The 26,192-nt window shown below is 47.2% G+C and overlaps 1 protein-coding gene across 4 annotated transcripts; it reads left to right on the forward strand.

Moving 5' to 3' along the window:
- Window positions 1-1,086: 1,086 nt before the first annotated feature.
- Window positions 1,087-25,266, forward strand: FYB2 (FYN binding protein 2). Of its 4 annotated transcripts, none has more exons than XM_038144880.1 (20): window positions 1,087-1,235; window positions 4,923-5,637; window positions 6,572-6,766; window positions 7,829-7,862; window positions 10,884-10,972; window positions 11,711-11,739; window positions 12,909-12,940; window positions 13,748-13,832; window positions 14,131-14,284; window positions 16,128-16,248; window positions 16,347-16,390; window positions 16,671-16,740; window positions 18,588-18,671; window positions 19,865-19,893; window positions 20,660-20,720; window positions 21,250-21,342; window positions 23,004-23,088; window positions 24,378-24,534; window positions 24,654-24,687; window positions 25,127-25,266. In XM_038144880.1, the coding sequence occupies exons 1-20, from the start codon at window positions 1,212-1,214 to the stop codon at window positions 25,134-25,136; spliced, it is 2,145 nt and encodes a 714-aa protein (XP_038000808.1). In that variant the 5' UTR covers window positions 1,087-1,211; the 3' UTR covers window positions 25,137-25,266. The 4 variants fall into 4 exon arrangements, with proteins under 4 accessions (XP_038000808.1, XP_038000810.1, XP_038000809.1 ...); XM_038144882.1 differs by having other exon boundaries at window positions 20,663-20,720; XM_038144881.1 differs by having other exon boundaries at window positions 16,350-16,390.
- The last annotated feature ends 926 nt before the right edge of the window (window positions 25,267-26,192 follow it).

Consider the following 26,192-nt stretch of genomic DNA (forward strand, 5'->3'; position numbering starts at 1 on the left):
CAGCTCCTGCCCTCCCAAGCCCCATCAACAGCCACCTCTGAATGCCACCAGCACCCAGGCTCCGTGCAGCAGCTGCCCCTGCTCCAAGGAAAACACCAAGCACTCCTGAAGAGAGAGATGAAATAATATTTGACCAGTTACAGAGGGAAAAGGGAAGTCATGGGGCTCTCAGCTCTCTTCTTGCCAAGCTAACCAGCCTTGCTTTTCCTGGGAGACATGCTCTGTAAAAACACGGGCTCAGTGTTTGGACAGATACTTTCAGTCTGTTCTCCAGGGCAGAAATACCCAGTGATAGGAAGTCTTGCTCTAATTTAACTGGGCTGTCCTTAGGACCCTGAGGAACAGCTGTCCATGGAGAGGAGCTGCTTCACCAGCAGCTGGGCTGTTTTGCCGGGCTCTGCTGTCCAGAGATGAAGGAAAGACTTGGTTCCTCTGGGGAAATGTCTGCTTTAATCACTCCGAGGTCTCTGTGGGGAAGAGCAGGGTTCAGGCTGGGTTGGTGTCACCTATGGGGAGACCTAAAATTTGGGGTGAGAATTACTGCTGGCCATCGTGGGGCTCCTCATCTCTGCTCAGTTTTGCTTGCCCCAGGTGTGGGAAGGGACCTGAGAACATGCTGGGGGGGTTGGAACTGGACAATCTTTACAGCCCCTTCTTACCAAACCACTCAGAGATCCTATAAACTTCCACAGACATGGGCATCACATGGACACAGACAGTGCTGTGAGGGCACAGATGCCAAGGGCAAGTGCCATTCTTTCCCTCAAAAACAAACCAAACCTGAGCTCACCCTTTCCCACCCCTTTCCCATGCCAAGCCTGCTAGGTCTAGGAAGCAGAATAAAGCTCAGCTTAAGCCTGTAATAAGGGTGCCTTTTAGGAGGAGCACCAGCAGGAGGTTTGTGCTGATAGCTTGGACTAAACAAAAGGAATCTGATCCCCAGAATCCCGGAATGGTTTGGATTGCAATGGACTTTAAGGGGCACAGATGTGGCTGCGCTGCACTGACGTTTGTGGCTCAGGTCAGGGAGCGCTGGGCAGGCTCAGCCCAGCCCAGGTGAGGCTGTCCCCGCCCCGGGGGCAGAGCCAGGCTCAGCCCAGGTGTGTTGAGGGCTGGCTCCTCCTCGCCTGGCCTGGCCTGGCCGCACTGGAGCACAGCAGCTGTGGCAGGCAGGGCACACGGAGCATGCTGGGCTGAACCCTGGAGCTGGCATGGAGCAGCGAGGGATGGACCTGGTAACTGCTGGGGCTCTGTCTCTTCTGCAGCTGGCCCGGGGGAAGGATTTCTGCTTGGTTTTCTGCTGCTGAGCCATAGCTTGGGGCTGTTCTCTCCATGGAGATCCTGGAGCTGTTTATCCTGGGAGTGAGGTGCGCTCTCATCGCCGCTCCTGCTCTGTGTGCAGACCCCACAAATGCTGCTTTGCTGCCCCAAACAGGGGCTCCCAGCGCCTGCTTTCTTCCCTCTCACTCTGACACGAGCTGCAGTTGTGCCTCTTGCTGTAACAAAAAGGGTTTTACTGATTTATTTTGGGAGAAGCCGGCGGGTTAATGAGTCGATGGTATCTGCAGTGTGCTCTCCTCAGCCTGCCCGGGGTGCCTGGGCTTGGCTCCAGCAGTCCCACGCCAGGGCAGAGGGCAGCACAGATTAAACATTTACCCACCACAGCTCCCTTGGGAATCGAGATAAAGGATGGAGTAAACCAGAAAAATTCCAGGAGGGGAACAGGCAGTGCTTCCTCTCGGCTGTCCGGTGTGCTGCCTCTTGAATGGGGTTTATTTTCCTGTGTTGATTCATTTTAGAAAAGCAACTTCAGGAAACTAAGGAGAATTAGTTTGATTTAGTTAACTAATTGAGAAGAGAAGGCTTTGGGAGGACCTTATTGCAGTGTTTCAGTACCTGAAGGGGCTGCAGGGGAGCTGGAAAGAGACTTCTGACAAAGCCCTGGAATGACAGGATAAGGGGGATGGTTTCAAACTGAAAGAGGGCAGGGTTAGCTCAGATATTAGGAAGAAATTCTTCACTTAGAGGATGGAGAGGCCCTTGCACAGGTTGCCCAGAGAAGCTGGGGCTCCCCATCCCTGGAAGTGTCCCAGATTGGATGGGGCTATGAGCAGCCTGGTCAGTGTCACTGCTCATGGCAAGGGGTTGGAACAAATTGATCTTTAAAGTCCATTGCAATCCAAACCATTCTGGGATTCTGTGGATCAGATTCCTTTTGTTTAGTCCAAAGTATCAGCACAAACCTCCTGCTGGTGCTCCTTCTAAAAGCCACCCTTTTCACAGGCTTAAGCTGAGCTTTATTCTGCTCCCCAGACTGATCTTGATGTTAGAAGAGCACTTTATTTACAGGGAGAAAATACGGAAAGTTTCATTGCCCCCTGACTCTGTAATGCTTCTGTCCCCTGACTCCTTAATGCTCACAGCTTTCCGGCCAGTGGAAGTTCGTTTCCTTTTTTCTCTCTCTTCCCCTCTCATCTTTGTGTGGGCTTTTGCCAAATGTAGTGTTATTCACAGTCAATTATTTGGCCAGATGTAGCTGTAATACACATTGTGAGCTTTTGGCAGGCCTTTAAATTTACGAGTGTATTCTCCCTGCTTGTCAGCTGCTCTGGTTTTCAGGGGACCTGAGCCCTCCCTGGGACACTGGTGTGTCCTGCCTGTGACCTGCCCAGCACTGTGTTTAGGCTGAGCACCTCCCTGGGCCAGCTGAAGGTGTGTGGATCAAACGGAAGAGCTCCTGGGATGGGCTTGTGGTTTGAAACAGTCCCAGCTCTGATGGAGAATCATCCCTGCAGAGACTGGGAGAACCCACTGCACCTTGGAGGGTCTGGCTAAGCTCGGCCTTGTGCAAGGAAACAGCATTTGCAGGGGCGTTTTTGGGGAGGGATGGATTGCCCAGCTGGGTGTGGGTGTGCAGGAGGTGGCAATTTAACCCCATCCACCCCAGCAGTTCCCTGTGTTTGGCTGGGGCCATGCTTGTCCCTCCTTCCCACGAGCATCCCATCAGGCTGCGCTCTGGGGGAACCACATCCCAGTGAGGGGCACTGAGAGTGCATTGATAATCTCTTAATTAGGCAAATCAGCTGAAGCTCTGTTTCAAGGCAAGAAGAATAACAATTTGAGAGGGGGAAAGGAAAGCTCATATCTATCCCACTTTAATTAAACCTAGTGCCAAGCTCCTGACTGTCACAGCCCATTTCTGTCACAGGCAGCGCCAGGGAGAGGCCTGACCAAAAACCCCGTGTCTGCCTCGCCTGGGGCACACTGAGACAAGCAGGTACTTTTCCTTTCTCTCTTCTTTGTCTCTGAGGGCACTGATGAGGAATTGTTTGCTCCAGTAAAGAAAATCAGCACGGGGAGGTAAACAGCTCTGAACTCTTCAACCACGTGTAACAGCTCCCTGCAATTGCATTAGGGCACCTCACTGCTTTATATCCTGTCTGGCATCGCTGGAGGGATCGGGTGCATGTGGGATTTTTTAAAATTTTTCTCCCCCCAAACGTGATTCATCCTCCGTGTGCCTCTGGAAGCTCCCACTCCCGTGGCTCGCCGCTAGATTAGCCTGTCTGGGCAGCTCACACAGCATCAGGCTGCTGACCACTAATATGAAATATAATTGGAGCAATTCAAACCTCTCCCCCAAGGGCTGGTTCTTTACATCATGTACTACCCTGTGAAAGTAATAAAGTCAGTGAAAGGGGTTATTCAAGAGAAATTGTCAGTGTTTAATAAATCGTGCAATTAAATGCAATAAAACCTCAGTATGCTATTCATCTGTTCTGTCTTAACACTTAAGGCTGGAGCTTTTTTCAGAATAACGAAGTTCTGTCCTAGATAATTTTTTCCAATTTCCTCATTAGACAGGTTCTCGTGAAGCCTTGCGCTGAACTAAGCTGCCAGAGCAGAGCACCTAATGTAATCATGGCATATAAAAAGTTATAGAGCAGTTCAAGGACTTAAGTAGCTCATAAATTTTTCTTCATATTTTCTCCCTAGTTCAGTTCAGGGCTGAATTTAAGCCACGGCACTGCAGGCAAAAATTGTGGTCCCTTTTCTCCAGCGTGGGATGCAGGGGAGTGAGGGACTGAAACAAAATGTTCTTTAAGTGCCCTTTTAAACTGCACTGTCACTGATTTGCTGCTTTTCTTCAAGAACCTGGGGTCTGGTAACTGTGTGGGAGAGGAGCTGAGTGTCATGGCCAGGATCCATCACCCGCACTGCGAGATGCTCTCTGTGTGCCACGTGTTTGGGTTGTGTGTGCTCTGCTTCCTGGAGTGGCAGAGGCATCCAAAGAGCCCTGGATGACCTAAGGGACCCTGAGCTGAACCAGCAGCCTGGAGGAAGAGCATTTTGTCCCAGGGGTCATTAGGAGGGCAGCACCAAGGAGGATATTTAGTGCTTCTCTTCTCATGGTGGAGTTTTCTCAAGGAGGGTGGGGATGGCTGGGCATCTCTGGAGCAGCACTGGCCTCTCCCCTGTTTGGTGCTTGTGTACTGAAAATAAAGTGCAGCTTTCATACCCAGCAGGTGTATAAACAGCACTGCAGCACCTCTGCCAGGAAAGCTTCAACATCCAATTCAGTGTTTGCCAGATCCTCCCGAGGGAAATTCTCCATCACTGGGTGACACTGGGGAGAAGGAGGCATTTCCCCATGCCACACTGCCCCTGCTTGGTTTCCATGCTGTGCTCCTGCATTTTTGCTCTTTTGTCTTCACCAGAAGTGATTTGTGAGCCTTTGGAGGATCCTTTGAAAGAGCAAATTCTCCTCTGCTGCTTTTAAATTTTCACCAGATCGGCATATCCTTGGTGACCAAGGTGGAGCGTGCAGCCTGTTTCTCTCTGAAAACAGGATGATTGTTTAAATTGCTTGTTGCCACCTCTGTAAGCAGCTGTTTTGTGCTCTCCTCTCTCCCCTCACCCAGGAAGGTGTGACTGATTTCAAAGCCCTCCGAGCAAAATTTCAGAATGAGTCCAGCTTGGCCAACAAGCCGGGGCAGAAACCCCTGACGGAGATCACCCCCAAATCTGGCTCTGCAGGGAACACCACCTCCAGCCCTCTGCCCCTGCCTAAGAGAGAGGTGAAAGTGTCCAAGCCTGCCCATCCCACCTCCCAAGCCCCTGTGCTCACCCAGCACAGCCCCTTGGCACAGCCTCGGGGTTACGGGGAGCGGACGGGGCACAGCAAAGAGCACACGGGCAGCACCTCGGAGAAAGGGCCGAGTTCTCCCAAGGGCAGCTCAGAAAAGCCTCTGCTCTCCTGTGGCACTGACCAGCAAGGATCAAGCCAAACAACTCCAGAGGACCGTCAGCTCCCAGATTCTTTCCAGCATGTCCTACAGATCTGGGAAGAGACTTTATCCTGCAAGGAAAAAACAAGTCCAAGGATCCCAACCCAGCGGGCGGCCAACTCAGCTCCTGCTGCAGCAGGCAGTGCCAGGATGCCACCCTCTGGAAGCTCCCCTTTGCTGGACTGGCGTGCCCAGAGGAAGGATGCTCTGCATGGCAGAGGGATAGCTCTTCCCCAGGCTCCCAGAGGACACAGGAGCTCTGATGGAGCCGGTGCTGAGCGTGTGGTGGCATCTGCGTTCTGCCACTCGGGTTATCGTGCGCCCAGAGAGCCACCTCAGCTCCAGAAAGGTATGGAAAGGTGTATTCTTAACACTGAATTTAGAAATATATGAGTGTATAGGTGATCTGGAAGTGCAGGATACAGCAGCAGGAGGGAAAAGCTCCTCAGGGCTGGGACCCTCAAACAAGAGGCCAAGCTGGCCCATCGGAATGCTCTGTTCTTGCTCTGGAGGTCCTGGAGGTAAGAAACGGGTCTCAAACTGCTGCTCTGCTTGGGCAAGATTCCCCATATCCAAGAAATTGTTTTAAAAACTCACGCTAAGACATTGCCCACATTTTGAGAGTAGGATGGAAACTGAGGACAGGAGAGTATCTTAGTTTCAATGTGCTTTGACTGTTTGAAATCCCAAGGTAAAGGTGACTTCACACAGCTGTGAAAGGCTGGTCTGCAAAGACACTTTAATTCTAATTAAAAGAGCTTAAACCTGAATCCCCACCACCACCACCACCACCTCTGCACCCTCCCAGCTTTGCAAAAGGTCACATTTAAGATCGGAGAAGATATTTCCTAGAGAAACTGCTGCTGGGAAAGTCAGAGGCTGTGAAGCTCCCCTTGCTGCCATGACTGGGTGATGAGGCACTGAAAACCTTAAGACTTTTGTTTACCCTGGAAAGCCACCTCACCAGCACTGAGCACTGCAAACAGCCACAGCCCTAAATCCTGGTGGATTAAACTGTTACCGGCACAGAAAATTGGGCTGGTATTTTATAATCCAGAGGAAGGGAGCTGTCAAGAGCTGAGACCCCTACATGGTTCACGTGGTAAAAATCTGTAAAAATGGGGCATTTCCATTTGTTCTGCCATTATGGTGGTGATGGGGACACTGAAGCTGGGAGGAGGCAGAGCTGGTTAGAAATGTCAGTATAACAGCTAATGATCCTATGTGGATTTTTGCTTAAATCAGGGCTAATTGCTGCCTGTCCTTGTGCTTCTCTGGAGCAGAATCGGAGCCTCCCTTCTGCCAGCCTGGAGCAGGAAAATGGTCTTACAGCCCTGGGAGCAAGTGGCCAAGGATTAAACCTCTCCCTTCAGCTGAATCCCTGGGTCCTGCCCCTGGGAAGCCTCCAAGACCCCCAAAGGTTGATCTCAGTGCTTTCCACAGCACCATGCCTTTGGTCCACAGAGGAAATGAAACAAGTAAGAGATATTTAGTCTTTTTTTTTCTCCCAGATCTGTTCTGTAGAAAATGAATTAAAACGAGCAGTTTATTGACAGCTGTAAGGCCGCGATTTCCAGCACACAGAAATCAGACATTGTTACTTGTTTATAACTTCTTCCTCAAACATTAATAAGAGCCCAGCAGTTTCAGTGGGGCCGATTTTTGCTCTTAATCTGGAAAAGGGATCTGGTTTTCCAGGCTGGACGCCATCCCATGCTCAGAAACCCGCTTCCCTCCCAACTGCAGCGTGCTGAGAGCAGTTTACAGCTGGCTGTAAAGCAGCAGCAGCTGCCTGGGAGCTGGGCTGATCTTTATCACTCCTCTTCAATGGGAAATGCCTAGATTCTGGAGCACACAACTGTGGGAAGGCACAATAAAATTGTTAGAAAATAGTCTGCTAATCCCCCCCCCACTTCTGTTTTAAATACAACAGAGGGCAATGTCGTTAAGTGTTCCGACATCAAGAAATGCAAAAGTTCACTTTCCCATAATAAAACCCTATTGATGTTGCATAATAGAATATTCTGGACCACTTAGTAAGCTGCTAAGTGGTGTTTCTTTATAGATACAGCCTTAATTACAGCCAGATCTTTAGGCACAACTTTTGATGAATTCAAAGGGAGCTGCTTTTGTGAGAAGGGCTCTGCTAAAGTCTCTTCGGCTTTACAGTGCCAGTTCTCATTGGTGTGCCCTGGCTTTGATAAGAACGAGAGGGAAAGAGAGGTTTTCACTGAAACTCTTTTCTAGCCTACTTGCCTTTTCTAAATATATTCATCTATGGGGGAACTAGTTACATTTAAATGCCATCATATCCATGCCCTCCCAATATTATCCATCTCTAGAAAGCCTGAAGTTGTTGCCGGGAAATGTGAAATAACAATGACAAATTAACAGGGCCAGGTCCCTAGTTTGTGCTGGCAGTGCTGTGTCACGCCTGCCTTTGTGTGCAGCGAGGAAGGGCTGTCCTTGTCACACCTCCCCGTGTGCTCTGGGGGGGCCTGGGCTTCCTTCCAACACTAATCCTCTGTCTTTGTGTGCAGCTGCTGGAGAAGAGGATTACCTGACCCCTGAAAGGTGAGCCTGGGGAGAGGCAAGGCGTGGCTCACAGGTGATGGTGATGCCCTGTGAAGGCTGCCCTAGAACAGAGTTAAAGAATGAAGTAGGTGTTTATTAAAAGGCCTCCATGGATCCACCTCGGGCAGCACAAGAGCCCAGCCAGGGCTGCACCCAAGATGGACCAAAATGGAGGACTGGTCACGGGGTCTCTCACTTTGATCAGTTCTGCTCATTTGTATATCGGAGTTAATTGTCCAATTACAGTTTTAGCCCATTCTTGTTTTTCTCTCTTCTGCCCATGTTGTTTGTGCTCTTGGGCTGAGATTTGGATCATTTGTCCTTGGTCCCCAGCTAGAGAAGGAACTATTTTGTCTCCCTAGTCTCTGCAGAGAGCTCACCATCCCTTAACATGAAGCCCAGACTCACACACTAAAGCAGCACAGAATCTGAAAAATAGAAAAGCTAAAACCTGAGGCATCAATGGGAACATCCCCATCCCATTTCCCCTTCAGCCTGGAGGGAAGGCTCACTCCTGGAGGCAGCAGCTTGCTCCAGGGGCTGCTCAAGGACGTGGAAGTGTGCAAGGCTAGGTTGGATGGGATCCTGAGCAACCTGGTCTACTGGAAGGTGTCCCTGCTTGTGGGAGAGGGAAGGTTTGGAACTGGATCATCTTTAAGGTTCCTTCCCAACCCAACCCACTCTAGGATTCTGTGATTGTGTGATGGACCTACATGGCAAGCTCAAAGCTGGCTGGGAGGCCCCTCTCCTAACGGAGAAACTTCACCCCTCTTTTCTCTTGTGGGCTCTTAAGGCCTCATGGAGAGCCATATTCATGTGTCTTTAGGTCTGGTTTAACTGGAGGGAAGTAGAACTCTGCCACTGCTGTAGTTGCACAGTCATCACTCCCCACCCCGTGTGTGTTTTTTGCTTCCTGTTTGCTGTGTACTCAAGTTTTGTGTTTTTAGAAAAGAAATGCTTTTGAAAACTGTTGCTGAAACAAAACGCTGGCACAACCAGAAGGCGTTGGGGGTTTGTATTCCTGGAATTGGAATTTGTCTTCCTGCGCAACTCTGTGGCCCTCTGTTTGTGCAGCCAGCACAACCAGGGCACAGGAGCCACTGCCCTCCCTCACCATCCCAGCCCTTCAGCTGCCTCCACGTGCTGAAGGGAGGTTCTTATTGGGTGGTGGACCAAAATCACTTGAGTTTGTCTGAAACAGCTCAGAAATCTTGCAGACACAATTCTTTTGTATGCAGGGAGATCCTGACTTTTTCTGGTCTCTGACTTGTCACGAGTGGCTGTGCAGCAGCCTGGGATTTGTACAACAAGAGCAGCAAAAGTGGGGGAAAATATTCGTACATGTTTTGATGTAGTTGTGGAAAGGGGAAATGGAACAGCTGAACCAAAGCAAAGAGAGGAGAATTCTTAAAATACTTTCTGTGCCCAAACAACTCCTCCAGCTATCGACAGCAAGTTGTTCTTGACATCATGAGGTGCTCCTGCCAGTGTGGGCTGGTGTTAACTTTTAACCTGTACTTGTCAGAAGAGAACTGGTCAAAAAATAACCTCCTCCAAAGCTGTTCTAGCAATGTAATGCAGCAGGGTTAGCTGTCTTGCTCCAGCACTTGTGATATGGTCTTTACAGTAGGTCGCTTGTTAAATATTAACTGTGTGATAACAGGGGAAATTAATTAAATAACTCTGGCATAAAAGCAAAATAGCAGCAGTTTGGGGACAGGAATTCCCCTCCTCAAAGCCTCACCTGGAATGGAGTCTGGTCTCCTAGAGACCCTGACAGAGTTTCGTGTGCTGACTATTCCTGAGCTGTGTGGGGATGAAGAACACCCTGTGGGACAGCAGGGCAGTGTCCCCAGCGCTGGGGACACTGAGGGGCTGGGGCAGCCCCTGCCATCAGCACAGCCTTCCGCTTGACTTTAGGGGTTGTTTCCTTCTCTGATTTCACTGCTGTCAAAGTGCACCTTGAGTTTTTTGCTCCTTGTGTTGTGGTTTGCCCTTAGTCCTTTCTCTGTTGAAGCTGAGTGGTGACAGCGGGGTGATTCCAGGAAACACAGACCCTCCCCGAGGGTTTTTACTGTTAGAAGGAGGAAGTTCCCTAAAGAATTCTTCCTGCTGCTCTTTCCCCACCTCACCCTGTCCCCCACGTGTGTTACAAGCCGTGTCTTGTGCTTTTGCTGCTTCCGGGTACATTCCTAAAATGCCAAAATCTCCACCACTGTGGGCGGAGGGGAAGACTGGTGGATTCTCCTGGGTAATTCAGGAATGTTGGGTTTTACCCCTGCATCTGCTCCCAAGTGACACTGACGTGAATTTCGGGAGGGGAAAAGGAAAAAGGAGAATGGGGAGATGGGAACTGGGCTGGGGAGCCCAGCCCTCGAGGCTGTGTGGTGCTGGAGCTGTGGTGCTTCCCCTCCTCCTGGGCCTGGCACGTGCCACTCTCGGGGTTGGCATGGAGTGGGTGGATTGATAAGCTCAGGAGCAGGACCTTTAAAAGTCCTCTCTGCTATCTCTGCTTCCCCTTTTGTTCCCTTCCATGAGAAGCCACGTGCCAAAGAGTGCAACTGGGAATTGCTATCAATTTCAAAGTACCTGAGTAGGCTTGAAAAATGCTGCTCTCCAATTTCCTTGTTTTGTTTTTTGGTTTTTTGGGGGTTTTTTTGTTTTTTTTCCTGTTTCTACTTGAAGGATTTTTTTCTGTTGCTACTTCTACTAGAATCTACAGGAGATGCTAACCCTAGTAGGATGTCTCCTGATGTGCTTTGAGCCCTCTAAATTCAGCCTGGCTTCCCAAAGGACAAGCAGTGGGAGTGTGGAGTCAGGGGGAAGGTTCAGCTAGCCCTGCATCTGCTACAGGTCCCCTCTCCCTCTGAGGAATTCCTGATTTCACCTTGCTTTTTTGTAGGCTCACTATCAAAGCTCTTGATTTCCTTGTCCTTAAGATGAATTTATTTTTCTCTTTCATACTTCTAAAAGGGACAGGAGAAAAAAAAAAAATCTTTTCTCTCTTTTTCATCTTTTCAGTGCTCAACTTGAAGAGCAGAATAATTATGAAGAAACCCCAATGTACCTGAATCAGTCTGGGGACACCACAACCTTGTCTGTCATTGAAGGTACTTTAAAAGGCAGCACTGTGAGGTGAATTACATGCTTGCTGGGAAGAAAAGCCTTTAAAATAGGGAATAATACAGTTTCTTGTTGAGAAAAGCAGCTGCACAGTGGTCTGGGAGAACAAGAATGAGTGTCCTGTGCCCCTGTGCACTGTGAGGACTCTGGGGCAATGACAAAAAATGTTAAAATTTCGGGGGTAAAATGATGCTTATAGTAAAACTCAGTGGGGAATATCATAAGATATGGCCCACATAGAGGAGAATAAAAGGAAGATAGTGAGGCAAACCTCAGCATCTTCTTGGGAACAGAAGGGCACAGACTACAAGACTTTTTGAGGTCCCTTAATAATTTTCCCCAGTATAATTTTCTCTATCAAAGGTGCCACTGCTCTGCTTTTACATTTCCCAGTGTTTGGGAAGTCATGGGAGTTTTGGAAGGTTATTTCTGCCACGTGCATGGGTTTTGTCTCCCAGTGGGAAAGGAGCCAAGCAAGTCCCTTGGAGGGGGCTGCCACAGCCCCCTGAGATTTCACAGAGCCCTGAAAACTGTGGCCAGTCAGGCTTGGTGCTGCAGCCCCCTGCATGCAAACCAGTGCTCAAATAGCAGAGGCAGGAGCTGTAGGACACGGGGAATCTGTGCCTGGATGCTGAGCATCCCAACTGAAGCTGGGTTTTGCACCTGAAAGTGCAGGGGCTTTAATAGACTAAAAATTAATATCTGTTCATAAATTACTTTCCTAGCACCTAAGGCAGAGCCTCAAAAACACAAGGTAAGTGTCTTGAAAACTTCTAATATCTGTATTTCTTCCCTGCCAAGAATTTCTCTGTGTGCTGTCTGTGAAGACTCTCAAAAAATAAATAAGAAATTGCAGAGGGGACACAAAGACTAATGAGATTCCCAAACATAGCAGTGGGAAGAGTCAGTTCCCTTGACTTCCAGTGCAGAAATGTAAGGAAGTGATAACACCAACAGGGTGGATGTTGGTGGTAGACCAAGTGTTAAGTGTTATATCAAGAATGTGAATTTTTGGAGGAAAAAAAGTCTGAAGCGAACACTGAAATGTTCTGGAATTTCCTGCCAAGGCTGAGCTGGTGCTGGTAATCCCTCTGTGAAGATGTAAAAGCAAAATTGAGCCAGGCTGCTTGGCTTGGCAGCACACTTGGAGCTGTGGCTCGTAAGTAAGGACAATTGTGGTGGGCACAGTTGTAGGGGCTTTCATTCCCTGCTGCAGGGATCCCTCTGCTGCAGATCTCCCTTCTCACTTCCCCCTGGCTGCAGAGGGTGGCAGCTCCCCTTGGCAGGGGGGATATCCTGCAGGGAAGGCAGGATCCTGCATGGCACAGGACAGGAACTGCTGAAGCTGATCCTAGATAAGCCCTGCTTGGCTGAGCTCAGCTGAGAGCTCATCACCTCGTGCCAGGAGATCTCCATGTCCTGGCCATCAGCTCTGGCCCTGCTGAAACTCTTTGTAAAATGTCAAACTCCACTTTCAAGTCCTGGCTTGCAAAGCCATCACACTGCCTGGGAAATAGCACAGCTTCCCAAACATATTTATCTCTGTGTGATTTGCAGAGAGGTTCTCTGGCTTGGCTGGGGTCTCATTTTATGGCAGGCTGGGAAATCTTTTTTTAAATTTAAAAAACTTCCTGCTCCTCTGCAAGCTCTCCTTTCTGTAATAGCTTCCATGCTGACCAGTAGCTTCATTGGTCCAATCCCAGCACTGTTTTATTATCCCTGTATAGTTTGTCAATATGTGTATTCCCTGTCCTGCAAAGGAGATGAAATATCCTTGCCTGATGACTATTCCAAACATAAAATACTTCTGGGCTTTCTAAAGAAATATTTCTTTAAATGCTAGCTGACAGTTGAGGCCTTGTATGAAAGCTTGACTGCTGAGAAAAGCACAGTGGCTGAAGGCTTTCCTCTTCTTTATTCTAGAAACAGAAGATTTTTCCCTTTGCCAAATCCAGGTAATTTCCTTTCCTCTCTCTCAAACTTCTTCTAGCCCCACAACTGATTAGGGTTAGGAATTGAATATTGTAACACTCAGTAAATAGAAAGAAATTTCATATATTTCATGACCAAGATAGAGATGATGCTTTTCTTTGCCAGCACTCATGGTTTCTAAGATTGATTTCATTCTAAAACATATCTGGGGGGGGAGATTGAAAAAAATTACACTCTCTATTCCTACTGAAACCTGAAGAGTGTAAACAGGGAGAGTTATGAGGCTCACAAACTGGGGCACCTGGTTTAGGTCCAAGGCAAGGCACGGTCCATTCTGAATTTCACCCTACAAATGCCACACTTCAAGCTCCTTGTAGTGTGTATTTATGGTCACTGTCTGAAGGCTAGGTTTTTGGTAATTGAAGAGTTATGTGATAAAAAAGGGTCACTTTTGGGTGAAATGTTGTGATGCTGGGGAAAAAAAGGTATCAAGTCCTGCATCCTGTTGCTGTTTCTTCTTGCCTAAATCTCAGCACAGTGTGGTGAGAGGCACATCCTGTGATCCAGGTGCCACCACAAATGGATCTATTTTGTCCTTTCCAGCTGTGAGGAAACAATCGTGTTAATTTGTCTCTCTTCCAAGAATGATTTGTATTATCCCTGAGGGACCACTGGCCTTTAGATTGGGATTTGCCCTTTGGTCATTTGGGCATCTCCCTCGTGCAGAGGGAAAATGAGCTACTTGTTTGGGCACTGTCACAAGGCAACGTGTTTGTGACTTTGCTGAAGTGTCTGTGTGCTGAGATCTCTGTCATTTCTGAACATTTCAGTCCAGAAAGAGCTCGAACAGAGGATGAAAAAGAGGGGAAACCAAGCCATGAAAGAGCAAAACTGGAGGAGAACAAAATGTTTGAGGTATTGTATCCTTGAGGTTAATTTTAATAATGATTATCGGATGTCTCTTCTCCTTCTGTCCTCCCTGTCTGGGAAACAGTTGGAACTTGAGCCCTTAATGCCAGGGGGTTTCCACCTTCTCTTTTCCTTGTTCATCACTCCACTGCCTCAGCCTGAAAGGTTGATGGAGAAGGGTGTGAAGCTGCTTTAAGTCCACAGCTAATTGATATTCTTATGGATGCATAGATATGTAATAGAAATGTATCTTAGAAAGCTGTTTCTAAGGACTGCATTGACCAAACCCAACGTTGCATCCCAGACAGGTGGAAATGAGTACATGTCTCCCACCAGCCACGCCAAGGCAGATGGCAGAGGTGGGCTGAAGGTTCTGCAAGGGAAGCAGGATGTGACCAGTCCCCAAAATGCAACGTATCCAACCCCACCAGGGCTGGCAAAAGGCAGAGCAGAGCACTGTGAGTATCTCGTTGCACCACTGAGTGTTTCCCCAGTCCCCAGCCCCATCTGCTGCCCAAATGTCTCTTCCATATGGGAAATAACGTTAAATTTGGATGCAACTCTTGAACCAATTTAGTTAAACCGGGGCAAAAGGTTGCCTGAGCGTTTGTATTCTGGTCTGGATCATTTATTTTGGCTGTGCAAACAGCTTCCTAAGCTGGTTAACCATCAGCGTAGCTCCGGCCGAGGTGTTTGTTTTTCTAGCAGATTGCCCTTATCCGTGAGAGCTGAAATCCATCTCCTCTGCTCCTCCTAATTTATGGAGTCTCAGGAAAGGGGCTGGCCAAGGCTTGGGGTAGGAATGCAGGATGAGAGCCTGAAGCCTCCCTCTGTGCCTGGCTGGGATGGGTGATGGCTCCTTGCTCCACCTCCCCGTGGTGCCAGGCTGACTTAGGGCTCCTTCTGTCAGGATGCTCTGAGGCAGTGGCCAGAGCTGCTGAAAGGCACCTCATCTGCACAGCTAAACCAGATCACATCCCCTCTGTAAGCACAGCTTCAGCTATAAATGTCCATGGGTCCTGTTCTGCAAAGACTCTGCGAGCCGCTGGTGTGATATGGCAGCATTTCAAAGATGAAAGAGAGAGAAGTAGCTCTGCTGGGCTCTGTGGACAGACCAGGAGTGTGAAGGAGAAAGTGTAAATTGACTGTGACTGTGGTTATTTTTATTGGGGTGGTTCTCAGGTATTCCTTTTTTTATTATTATTATTATTTTAAATCACCTCATAATAATTTTCTGGTTTGGTTGGTGTCTATTTCTGTAAAAGATCTTGCTGGTTTGCTTGACCTTTGAACAGCTGGAGGTAATTTCTGCTGGGATTTTTTTTTTCCAAAGTACTCCTGGTGAGCCTCCTTCTTCAACAGAGAGGCTGATTTGGTGAATTATTTGGCCCACCACTGCCTGCTTTTCTAATTTGCTGAATTTAAATGTTTTTGCAGAAGTTTTGGTCTTTAGCTGGACCACATTGAGGTGGTGCCTGTGTCCAGCAAGATCTACTGCATGAATGAGAATGGTTTGGGTTGGAGGGAGCTAAAAGATCCTCTCGTTGCACCCCTTGCCATGGCCAGGGACACCTTCCACTGTCCCAGGGTGCTCCAAACCCTGCCCAGCCTGGCCTGGAATACTCCCCTTGTTCATTTACAAACACTATCTGCTTTGATTTGTGTGGCTGCATTTCTGCATTGCTTCAGCTCTCTTAAGTCAGTTTTAAGGTTCTAGCATGGCCACTTAAGAGTTCTCCAGGAATCATCTGTTTCTAACCTCACGAGGTGCAACTCCCAGGCTTGATTCCAGCCCTCAGTGAAGTCCATCTCAGGGGTGCTCATCCTCCTTGGGTCCTTTCCAAGGTGTTGATTTACAGGTGTATTCCAATGGACTGGTTCATTATTTGGATCTTAACATTTCCACCAACCGTGCCAAGCTTTCCCTCCAATCACTTCTTTGGAGATCCAAGAATAATCTCTTGGATGCTTTTAGGTGAGAAAGATTTGGGTCAGAGCTGCCATAATTGAAAAAATTGACAGACATTTTTAAGTTAAACATAAAATAATTTTATGGCTTTTAAACATTTTAAAGCTACAAACTTTGAAAATTGTTCGCTTTTGTTCCTTGAAGTGTCTCAGAGCAGAGAATTTCCTGGAATGGAAAATGTATCTGTAGGCTCTTTTTTGTTGTGTTACCCTCAACAGTTTTCCTTTCTCTGAGAGGAGTTCCTCAGAAAAGCTCCTAAAGCAAGGGTTTATTTCAGTTATTTATAATTTATTTCATTTCTTTCATTTATTCATTTATAATTTCATTTCCAGGGCACAGCGTGGGTGTTGGTGCTCCAAAGCCAGAAGGAACAGCCTTGGGCCAATACCCTGGGCAGTCTCTGCAGGCACCAGAGGACATCTATGACGACGTGGAGGAGTTGCAGGACAGACTGTGAGTGTGGCCCTGGGCTCTTGCAGTGCCTGTGCTTAGGAAATGTCATTTAAAATCCCCCCAGCAGTGACCCCCCATGTCACACTTGTGTCTTCCAGCAGCCACGGCTCAGATGCCTCCAGTTCCTTCACTTCAGACAGCAGTAAGTGGGGAAGCTCAAACAGAAGCTGCTTTCAATTTGGGCTGGTCCCTGGGAGATGCTGGGAATGGTTTTGTTTCACTTTCAGCATCTACAGTGTCTCCTCCTGGCTGCGTTGCTCCGAATTCCCATTAAAACCAGTGGGGAGTAGTATACATGTCTAGCATGGAATTCATTTGAGCAGCCCTGAAGAGTGAAATGTAAAAGGTCTGGGTGCAATTTGTCCAGCAAACCTCACCCTATTGCTACTGAACTTGTCTTAATGGCGTGCCTTGGTTTTAAGTTTCAGGAAACAGCTACGAGGAAACATATGAAGATGTTGAGATTGGGGGTGATAACCCAGCAAAACCAGAGTAAGTTGCAATTTCTCAGCCTGTATTTTGAAATTCTGGCCATTCAGCCTTGATCTCGCATGCCAGGTACTGGCTGGAAGCCTTTTTTTTTTCTTTTTTCCCTGACTCAACTGCAGAGAAGTTGTTGTGTGGGTGGGTTTCTTCCCTTCCTCCTCCCTCTTTCCCCTTTGGCTAACACTTCAGGAGCAAAAAGTCATGACCAAAATTAAATCCCAGAGCAGTGAGGGGGATTTTTCTTCCTGTAACACCCTCCATCCTTTGGAAGTGCTGCCCTCCCAGATCTACTCCTGCATCAAGCACCCAGGACAGCCTCACTTGCCTTCTCTTGATTAATGGCTGAGAATTGGCACCTTTTTTGTGTGTGCCAAAAGAGGGGGTGCTCAAGGGACAAACTGTCCCCATAAAACAGGACAAAATGCCCACATTTGAGATCACAGAAGGCTGGAGAGGAACCTGATGTGCTGTAACTAACCTGCAACCTGCCCTTTTTTATGTAGCCTCTCAAGATATTTGCTTCCACGGGATGTGTTTTAAAACCAATGAGTTTTGCAGCCTCTGGTTTATGCATTGCCTGAGCTTCCCAAATGGATTAGGAGGTGTAAGGTGAATTTTAGTTGTGTTTTGTGTGGTTCCCTACCCTTGTGCAGTAAAAAGTTACCTTTGTAAGGAATAGAGACAGCCCTTGGGAAAGGCACATGTGGCACAGGATTGCTTGGAGTGCATCTGGTGGCTCTCTCCTGAGCAGCAGTGTGGGAGGAATAATAAGGTGTTGCTGTACATCTGCTTTTCCCTGCATCTGCATCCCAGCCCAGCTTCCACGTGGATGTACAGGCTGTGTGTGACAGGGAGGGAGGAAAAAGGGGAAAGCTGAACCCCCCCTGGAGGTGGCAGGATGGTTATTAAAAGAAGGAAGTGTCATTTCTCTGCAAATTGTCCGTGGGAGTCGCGTGGTGGGGGAGCAGCAGCTCCTCCATCCAGAGGGAAGCATGTTCCCAGATGGATCCTGCACACCCCCACCCCTGGAATCACATCCCTGCCTCTTCTTCGCCCCTCTGCACGTGGCTGCAGAAATTAAACTCTCCTGCTGACTCACAAAGGGAGCAGTGCATCTTGCTGGGGCTGCAAAGGAATTTCAAGGCCATTTGGGACCAGATTCACAGGTTTCAGAGGTCAGGGTCCTAATCCCCAAACCAGCCTTTCTGTGATCTCTCTATTGATCCCACGTGCAGGATTAAGTGTGCTGAGACACATAAAGGGTTTTTAATGGTCCTTGTGCAGGGGAAACGACCCCCAGGGGAGGACCTGGGTTGCCTGCAGATACTTTACAAGAAAATTTTAGTGTAGATTTGCAGCCCTTTGTAAACTTCAGAGAGAAGTGTGTGCCAGGGACTGTCCTCCTCAAGGACACACACAATAGAAATGTGTGATGGAGGGTGGCTCAGAAGGTGCCCCTGATGTCCCCTTTAATGGTCACTGCAAAGCTTCTGGGTAATGCCCTTTCCTGCCCTTTCCTCAGGAGTTTTCTGCCCTTTCCTCAGGAGTTTTCACTCCAAAAAAACCTGGATCACCCTCTAACTGTTGGGTCAGAGGAGAACAACTTCAATTAACACAGAGAAGTTTTAAGCTAAGTAAAGATATGAGCTTGGACTTAATAATTAGGCACCTTTTGCTGTGCTGGTGCTTATCCCAGTGAGTGTTTCATCCATATGATGCTGTTAACACTTAAATTCTTCCTCTGAGCTGAGGTCCAGGGTTTGTTGCCCTTCCTTTCCCTGTCTCAGGATCTCTGGGGCTGCTTCTGCACCTTGTGTCTCTTTTAATTTAAAACCTGTTTATCTTTTGGACAGAACAGAAAAGCAAAAGAGATTTGGAAACCTGTTTAAGATAGAAAAGTTGAAGCTGAACAATTTCAGGCTCAAGGACAACCTAAGGTAAGAAAATGCTGGTGGTCCCAACCCTTCCCCCTTCAAACCTGAGCATTCCTCCTGGCAATTACTGGAGAGCAGGAGGTCTAGGAGTCAGGAATACAGCTCTTTTTTGGGGGGAACATAGGCCAAAAGTGCTTCTATCAACTCACTAGGAGCTACTATGGCAGATGTGGCCAATGGTCCATCTGTGCAGCTTCTCCAGAACCTCTGGCATCAGGAATCTCCTGGAGCTGGTCCTACAGCAGTTTCCAGGTTTTCATAGATGTTCGCTGCCTTTGGCACTTTTCTGATACCTCAGCATGACACGAGGGAATGTAGGAAGGTGATACCTGCTGCCTTGACCTGTGAGCCAGCATTAGGGACAGCCTTGTTGATGTGGGGTTTTATTCCAAGTTCTATTCAGGGCCAAGAGCAAAAGCATCTGCTGGAGAGGTTTAACAGTGGGTTTTCATTCTAGTAGGGCAGGGAATATTATGTAACTTCCTACAGTGCCTTTTTGGGTATTCTAATATTCAAAACTGTCCATAAATTGCCATTTCCTCAGGTGTGCAGAACCTGTCCTCCACTGCTGCCAGTGAATGCCTTACCCTGTGCACAGTGCCTGAGCTCCAGGAAAACGCTGCCTTTTCTTATTTCTTTGGGAATTCCGGGTTAAACGTTTCCTCTTTCATGTCAGGAAGGTTCATTTTCCTTACAAACCTTTTCACACAAGATGCCCTGCAGCAGCTCCTTCAAATATCATTATAGGGAAAGAACCACCAGGTTTTGTGCCATTCTCCTGTCTCAAAGAACCCTTAAAGCTCCTGAAATCATCTTAGGTATCTACAGACACTGTCACCTTTGAATTCCTGGACAACCCCTCATGCTGGCAGACTTACAGGAAGGAATTACTACTGACTAAAAATTCCAACTGTCCAGCAATCCCCTTGCTGTTGTGAAGGGCAGCAGGAGTTTGGATGCAGTGTAGATCTTTCCTGCTTGATGAACACATGGCTCTTATTGCTGTCAGGATGGAAATGCTTATTTAGCAAGGGATATCATTTTGGGAAATGCTCTTGGTACCATGGAGCCCGTACACCTCGACCTGTCTCTGTCACTTCAGCAGCATCACTGACAGCTTTTTGGGGCTCCTCGTGGCTTTTTTTGGCATTGCTGATGTGCAGATTTGTTTCTAAAAGCCTTTTTTCTATCCACAGACTGGTTTCCATTTCAGTACCAAATTTAGGTAAGCACATACCTGTACCTGACTCCTGGGGGTTTGTGTGTGTTTGAAGAGCCAATGTTTTGTAAAATCAGCATGGTGCACTGTGCCTTTCTGAAAATCATGTATTGTGGCAGCAGCAGCTTTGAAGACTTGATAGAGATTTGTGTTTCATTTGAGGGTGGGGGTTTTGCTCATTTTTGGGTGGTTTTGCTCTAAAGAAGAGCATTCCTTCTGCAGATCTGGATATATCCAGGAAGGTAAGGTGTGAAAGAGTCCATGCAGAACCACTGCTGGTAGTGGTATGTGAGCCCATGGCACCCTAGCTTTACAAAACTCTTTACAAGGGGTTTTACTCTTTGTAAAACTCTTAGTTCCTGCCTGCTGGAGGGTCAGGTTCCTTTACATAAACAGGGTGGATACAACCTCAACCTTGAGAAGTTGAACATTGGAGGGAACCTACCCAAGTCTTTGTCTTGGGAACGCTGCCTGGGCTGGCTGCAGTGCAAAGCTGGGGCTTTGCTGCTGCTCCCGCTCCATCCGTGGAGCTGGATGGCCAAACCCATGCAGAAAACTGCCCATAAAAGCAACTAACCAACCCAAGCATCATTGTTTGTGCTGGACCTTTGCTGGGTGTTTGGGAGCTCCAAGGCTCCTTTTGCATTTCCTTGGCCCCTTTGGGTTGAGTGATGACCAGCAGCCCCTATTTTCTTCTGCAATAGAGTATTTGGAGTATCGGGCTCAGAGTGACATCTCCTAATCCTTTTCTGTCCTGCATTTTGGTCGACAGCAGCTGTCTCCCAGGAGGACAACGTGTATGATGATGTCGAGGTGGGGCAGACAGAGACCAGGTGAGGAGGATGCCCTGTCCTGGGGTTGTCCTCAACCCAAGGAGATTTTCCTCCTGGCACAAACCTGTGCCTGGTACTGTAACCTACTGAGGGTCATGAGCTGGTTGGGATTCAGTCCTCTGGAGACAGTCCAGGTGCCCTCCCTGTGTGTGTTTAATTTGGCAGGATCTGTTACCCAGTTAGCGCCAGAGACGTGAAAAGGAGAGAGCAGCTCCCTGAAACACGTGAAAAATCAGATCTTTTTCCTAAGGAAGGAAAACTCTGTCTCCCAGACCCGATTATCAGCCCCGTCCTGGCAGGCTCCCTGTCAGAAAAATTACTTTTAATAGGAACAGCATGTCCTGGTGTCTTGCTGCCAGATGATTGCGGTGGCTGCGCGTGCTGGTGTAAATCACAGCAAGTGTTTGCATTTCAGTGCAGGGTGGGGGGGGAGATGGAGAAAAACTCCAGATCTGTAGGCACAGGGGTCTGGGGAGGGGACACAATCTGCTGGGCAAAACCTGAATTCCTGCCTGCCTGTTCCTCTCAGAGGGAAGGATGACAAGTACAGAGTCCGGATGCCAAAGCTTCGGGTGGCGAAAGAGTACAAGGACAAGAGGAAAAGCATCGACGACGTGGAAAGGTCTTGATTCCCATTCTGTGTCTGACTTTGTACACATCCCTGAGTGGTTTCAGGAGCAGGATGTCTCTGATTGCACAGATATTTTGTGTTGGTTGATAGTCCAGGGCCCTTTCCCTTTGAAGCCAGATTTCAGGAGTCTTTGCAGAAAATATCTCAAGGGTGAAACAAACCCTTGGATCTGAACTGAGCACAAGGGGAAGATACCCAAAGGTCTTATCCTGAACTCTTGTCATGACTTTCCACTGAGCTGAGCCAAAAGTTGTTACTTCCTATATATTTGGCTCCTTTTTGCTATTTTAGTAGATTTAGATTGGATTTTTGGAAGGAATTCCTCTCTGTGAGGGTGGTGAGGCCCTGGCTCAGGTTGTCCAGAGAAGCTGTGGCTGCCCCTGGATCCCTGGAAGACTCCAAGACTAGTCTGGACAGGTCTTGGAGCAACCTGGGATAGTGAGAGAAGTCCCTGCCCATGGCAGGGGGCGAAACCATTCTATGATTCTAAGACTGTATGATTTTGCAAGAGCCTTGTATTTTAAAGCATTGATTATCTGGGCTGATTGCATTGACCCTTGCTGTGCCATCTGTGCATAAAAGCAAATTTTTTTTTTTTTTTTTGTTATTGGTGCTGCAAAAATTCACATGGAAGTGGGAGATTTCCCTACCCTTTTAGATCACAAAAATGTGCATCACAATGACCTTTTTCATTACCTAATACCTGGGACTTCGAATGTAAATCAGAGACCCATTTTTTCAGGTTCTTACCACAGAGTACCTGCATGGGGCTGCTCAAGCACCACTGGTTGTGCTGTGCAGTCTCAGGTAGAACTTTACAGACCATCAGGGAGTCCATGCAATTTCAACTTTCCCTTGGAGATCACAGGAGCCACCCAAGGAGGAATCTCTTCACAGCTTAAAAGTCCCTAATTTCAGCTCTTGTTTCCCTTCTTCTTTAATTTTAAGTGCATCAAAATGAGCCAAGGATGAATAATTTATTACAAATGGGTGGGAGGTTTTTTTTGTTTGGTGTTTGTTTCCTGTCTTAGTTTTAAAATGAATGCTACAGCTGTAATTTCACGTATCACAAAGAGTGGCACCCCCATATGCAGGGAATATCCCACTCCCTTTAATTTGGTTATACGAGCTTGTTTTCCACTTTACAATGGCATATAAATGTCTTCTTGGGGGACTTTCTCCTCCGTGTGCTAAAAATCCCAAAGAAAATCTGGAGAGCTTTGTCAAACCCCACTTCCATAAGTGACTCAGGATGAGAGTTATCTGGGGACCCTTTATTTCTGAGCATAAATAAAACCAGAAGGAGACAAACTGCTGGGGGAAAAGTGAATTGTTGACTTCCATAAAAATGGGGCTGATTCGAAACACTCAGTAGAGAGTTTATTTGTTCCCACACTGCTTACAGACCAAAGAAAAAAGAAATTATCCCAAATGGAGACACAAAATGGCTCGAGTTGTGCCTCACTAAATTTGAGTTGTCTATTCACCCTTTGCTGAGAAATAGGGATGTGAACTTTGTGTGCTTTGCTGTTCCAAGAGTTCCTTGCAGACAAGGCTGGAATCAGGCTCTGGGTTGCAATGTCAGATGCGCTAGGGATTATTTAATTGCAGCTCAGAAATGCATATGTGTGTGTGTGTCTCTCTTGTTGCAGAAATATCTTCAAATTCAAGAAGAGCAGCGAAGAAAAGAGCAAGAAGATGGACAAAGAAGAGAAGTTCTTTAGAGAGACGTTCATGGTGCGTGTCTTTGTAGCTGTGTCAGGGGAGGAAAGCAGCTCTGTGGCTTGTTTAAAAGACTCATGTTGTTGGTCCTTAGCTGTGCTGGGAAAGTTTTCCTCTGACCTGTTGCTTTCTTGCCTAATATGGGGTTTCCAGAGGAGAAAAGCAGCTCCATGGTTTGCTTAAAAGACACCTGGTGGAACCTTCTTGGTCCTCAGCTGATGCCTTAGGATTTAGCTTTTGTATTTTTCAAATCCTGTACTGCACTACTGTGTAAACTCCATATAAAGCATCAGTTAACTGTCTTCCCATTTTGGTCAGACAAAACAATCCTTCTAGGCCTGATATTCAAGGACACCTTGCTGCCTCAGGCCCAGAGAAGTATGGACAAAAGTGAATTGAGGGGGAGCAAACTGGTGCCGAGTTATCTCCTCACACAATTTGTGGGATTAAGCCCTTTTCTGACCCAGAGATGGGGCAACTGAGAGGCATTTTAAAAACTCTCATTCCATTTCCAGTCTCAGGAGAAGGGTGAGACAATACCGATGTTATCATTCACACCATCACAATCAGAAGCCAACTATTTCCTAATTGCAGTGTTCCTTGGCCTATCAGCTTTTGCCACACCAAGCTGTAGATGCCTTAGAGCCAATCATCTAAAATTACCCCTCATGGGTCTTAGCACAATGCATCTTTCACAGTTCTGTTTCTCCAATGTATCCAGTCTTATTTGCAAGGCCATCCTTTGAAACTTGTTTCTTGTTCTATTTCTCTCTCAGCAATGTCTGTCCTATTCCATGGCATTTCTAAGCCAGCATTTCTTATCTCAAGGTTTGCACACAGAGGCACGCTATGTGAGCTTTCTGTCAGGCTTTGAGAATTTTCTACAAATCCATTTCCCACAATTACCTGAAGCTGTAATTGGAGGATTAATTGATATGTAATTGGACCAAACTTATAATTGTCTGAAAAACTCGTGACTGCTGTCCATGTTGGGTGTAGCCTCTGGGAGGCTCCTGACTGCCCAATATGTAGATATTGAAGGCCTTCAATAAATACCCACTTTTATTCTCTTAAATTTGTCTAGTCCCTGTTTTAGGTAGCCACTTCAAGGCATCAGTCCCACTCATCTGTTGCCTTCTCCGCTCATCTGGATCTTCATCAGAGGCGTTGCTGTCATTTTTCTCCCCCTTCTCCCCAGAGCCTCACAACCCATCCTGAAATCTTTCTTTCCCTCCCTCCCCGCTGCCCTCGCAAGGTTGCCCACGCAGATACAGAATAACTCCTGCTCGCTCCCTGTCCTGCAGTACCACAAGGAGATCCGCGTGCTCGCCACGGCCACGGCCGCGCGCTCGGTGCGCAGCCAGCGCCGCGCCGACCTGCCGCTCACAGCTGGGGAACAGCTGGATGTCATCGACGCCGTGCAGGGCCACGCCGCCATCTGCCGCAACGCCCAGGGCAGATGTGAGTCCGCAGCCCGGCTCTGGGGTGACAAACCACCCCCCAAACCACGGCACGTCCTTCGTGCTGGGCCGCCTTTGGCCAGGTTTTGCTAATTCCCTTCCTTTTTCCTCCCCCCTCAGATGGGTACGTTCTGGTGGAGCACTTGAACTTCAGGTAATGTCTGATTTTTATTTATTATGATGCATGTTCTCCTCTCTTTCCTGTGTGGGGACAGCTGGAGAAACGTACTTAAAACTTCTGAAGGCAGGGGGAGTTAATGTAAACAGCCAGTATTAAATATTAAATAAGTATTTCCAGTTTTGCTCTGCTGCTGGATAAGTTTCCAGTCCAACTGCAGCTAAAAAAAGCCCTGTCCAGTCATGACTTGTGTAAATTGGAGATTCCTGACTTGCCTTCAGATATGCCATATTAATCCACATCTGCTGCAAACATGGGCCACTCGGTGTGCCTTGCCTTGCCAAAACACACCCTTAAATTCCCTGCTGCAGCATTTCCCTGCATGCTCATGCATAATTCATAGAAATTAGTCTCCTCTTACCCAGGTGGCCCTTGCTGGGAAAATTCCTTTTTTTTTTTTTTTTCTTTGAGACAGACAGTACTAACTGCCCTGAGAGCTGCTCTCCCCTGGAGCATCCCTGAAGGAATCTTGTGCTTCCTGCATCCGTGAAGCCCATGTTGGTCAGCTGTGGGGTGATGATGGGAATGTAAATAAAGCTGGAGTTTTTTACGCTGTTTAATGTGCAAGAGATGTTTCCTTCTTTTTTTTTTTCTTTTCTTTTTTTCCCCCCCTGCCATTTAGAGCATGTCTTCACTGATTATTAGTTATTTTCAATATTTCTCATTTTTTGGAGTACCTTGTTGGTCAGCTCTGAAATAGCCATTACATTTCTACATTTTAAGAAAAAGAATAGTGCAGCTTAGTTGCTCAATCTCATTTCTGTCAGAATTGCAAGTTTTCCCAAAAGATTTTCTCTTTAAAAAGCAAACCATATGAATTGGAACTGGTTTTGGTCTTAAAAGTATTGGGAGCAGTAGTATGTATCACCACTCTTGCTGGGTTAAATATATAAAATAGTGGAAAAGTTGACTCATTTCTTTGCAAAAATAATATGAAAAAGGAGTAAATAAAGCATTCAGTCAAAAATTACTTTATTTTTTTAAGCTAACTTAGGCATCCCAGATATGTAAAAGCTGACTCCTGGCTCCCAAGGACTGGCAGCAACAGGGAATTACCCAACAGTTGCCCCTGTGTTCAGGCTGCACTCTCTCCACTGTGGGCCTGGAGGATGATTACTTATTTTCAGAAAAATGCTCCTAAATGTAGGAAGAGAAATATAAATTGCTAATGGCTTCTCCTCCATGTGTTCAGTAGATACCTTTTCAAAAGCGAAAAAAAATGTGGATAAAGTTTTTACATGGCTTTGAAAGAAAATAAACCCTTAAATCTGACTGTAGTGTACAGCTTTTACCCCTTCCTGGCACATTTTAGGAGCCCATATCACTTTGCTCATAAATATCCTAAAAATGTAAGATGTTTTAATTAGAAATTATTAAATGTTCCAGGCTTAAGAAAAATAAAAGCGCTGTTTGCCACAGGGCCATTTCAAAGCTGGCATAGGAGACATCAGTAAAAAAAAACAGAGCAAATATTTAACATT

The sequence above is a fragment of the Motacilla alba genome, chromosome 8, assembly GCF_015832195.1.
Source record: "Motacilla alba alba isolate MOTALB_02 chromosome 8, Motacilla_alba_V1.0_pri, whole genome shotgun sequence".
Lineage (NCBI taxonomy): Eukaryota > Metazoa > Chordata > Aves > Passeriformes > Motacillidae > Motacilla > Motacilla alba.

Excerpts from the sequence above, each read along its gene's own strand:
- FYB2 (XM_038144880.1), top strand. The coding sequence starts at position 1,212 with ATGGAGCAGCGAGGGATGGACCTG. Across the intron at positions 16,391-16,670 it reads TTCCTTCACTTCAGACAGCA|TTTCAGGAAACAGCTACGAG; the intron begins GTAAGTGGGGAA and ends CTTGGTTTTAAG. Across the intron at positions 24,535-24,653 it reads CCGCAACGCCCAGGGCAGAT|ATGGGTACGTTCTGGTGGAG; the intron begins GTGAGTCCGCAG and ends CTCCCCCCTCAG.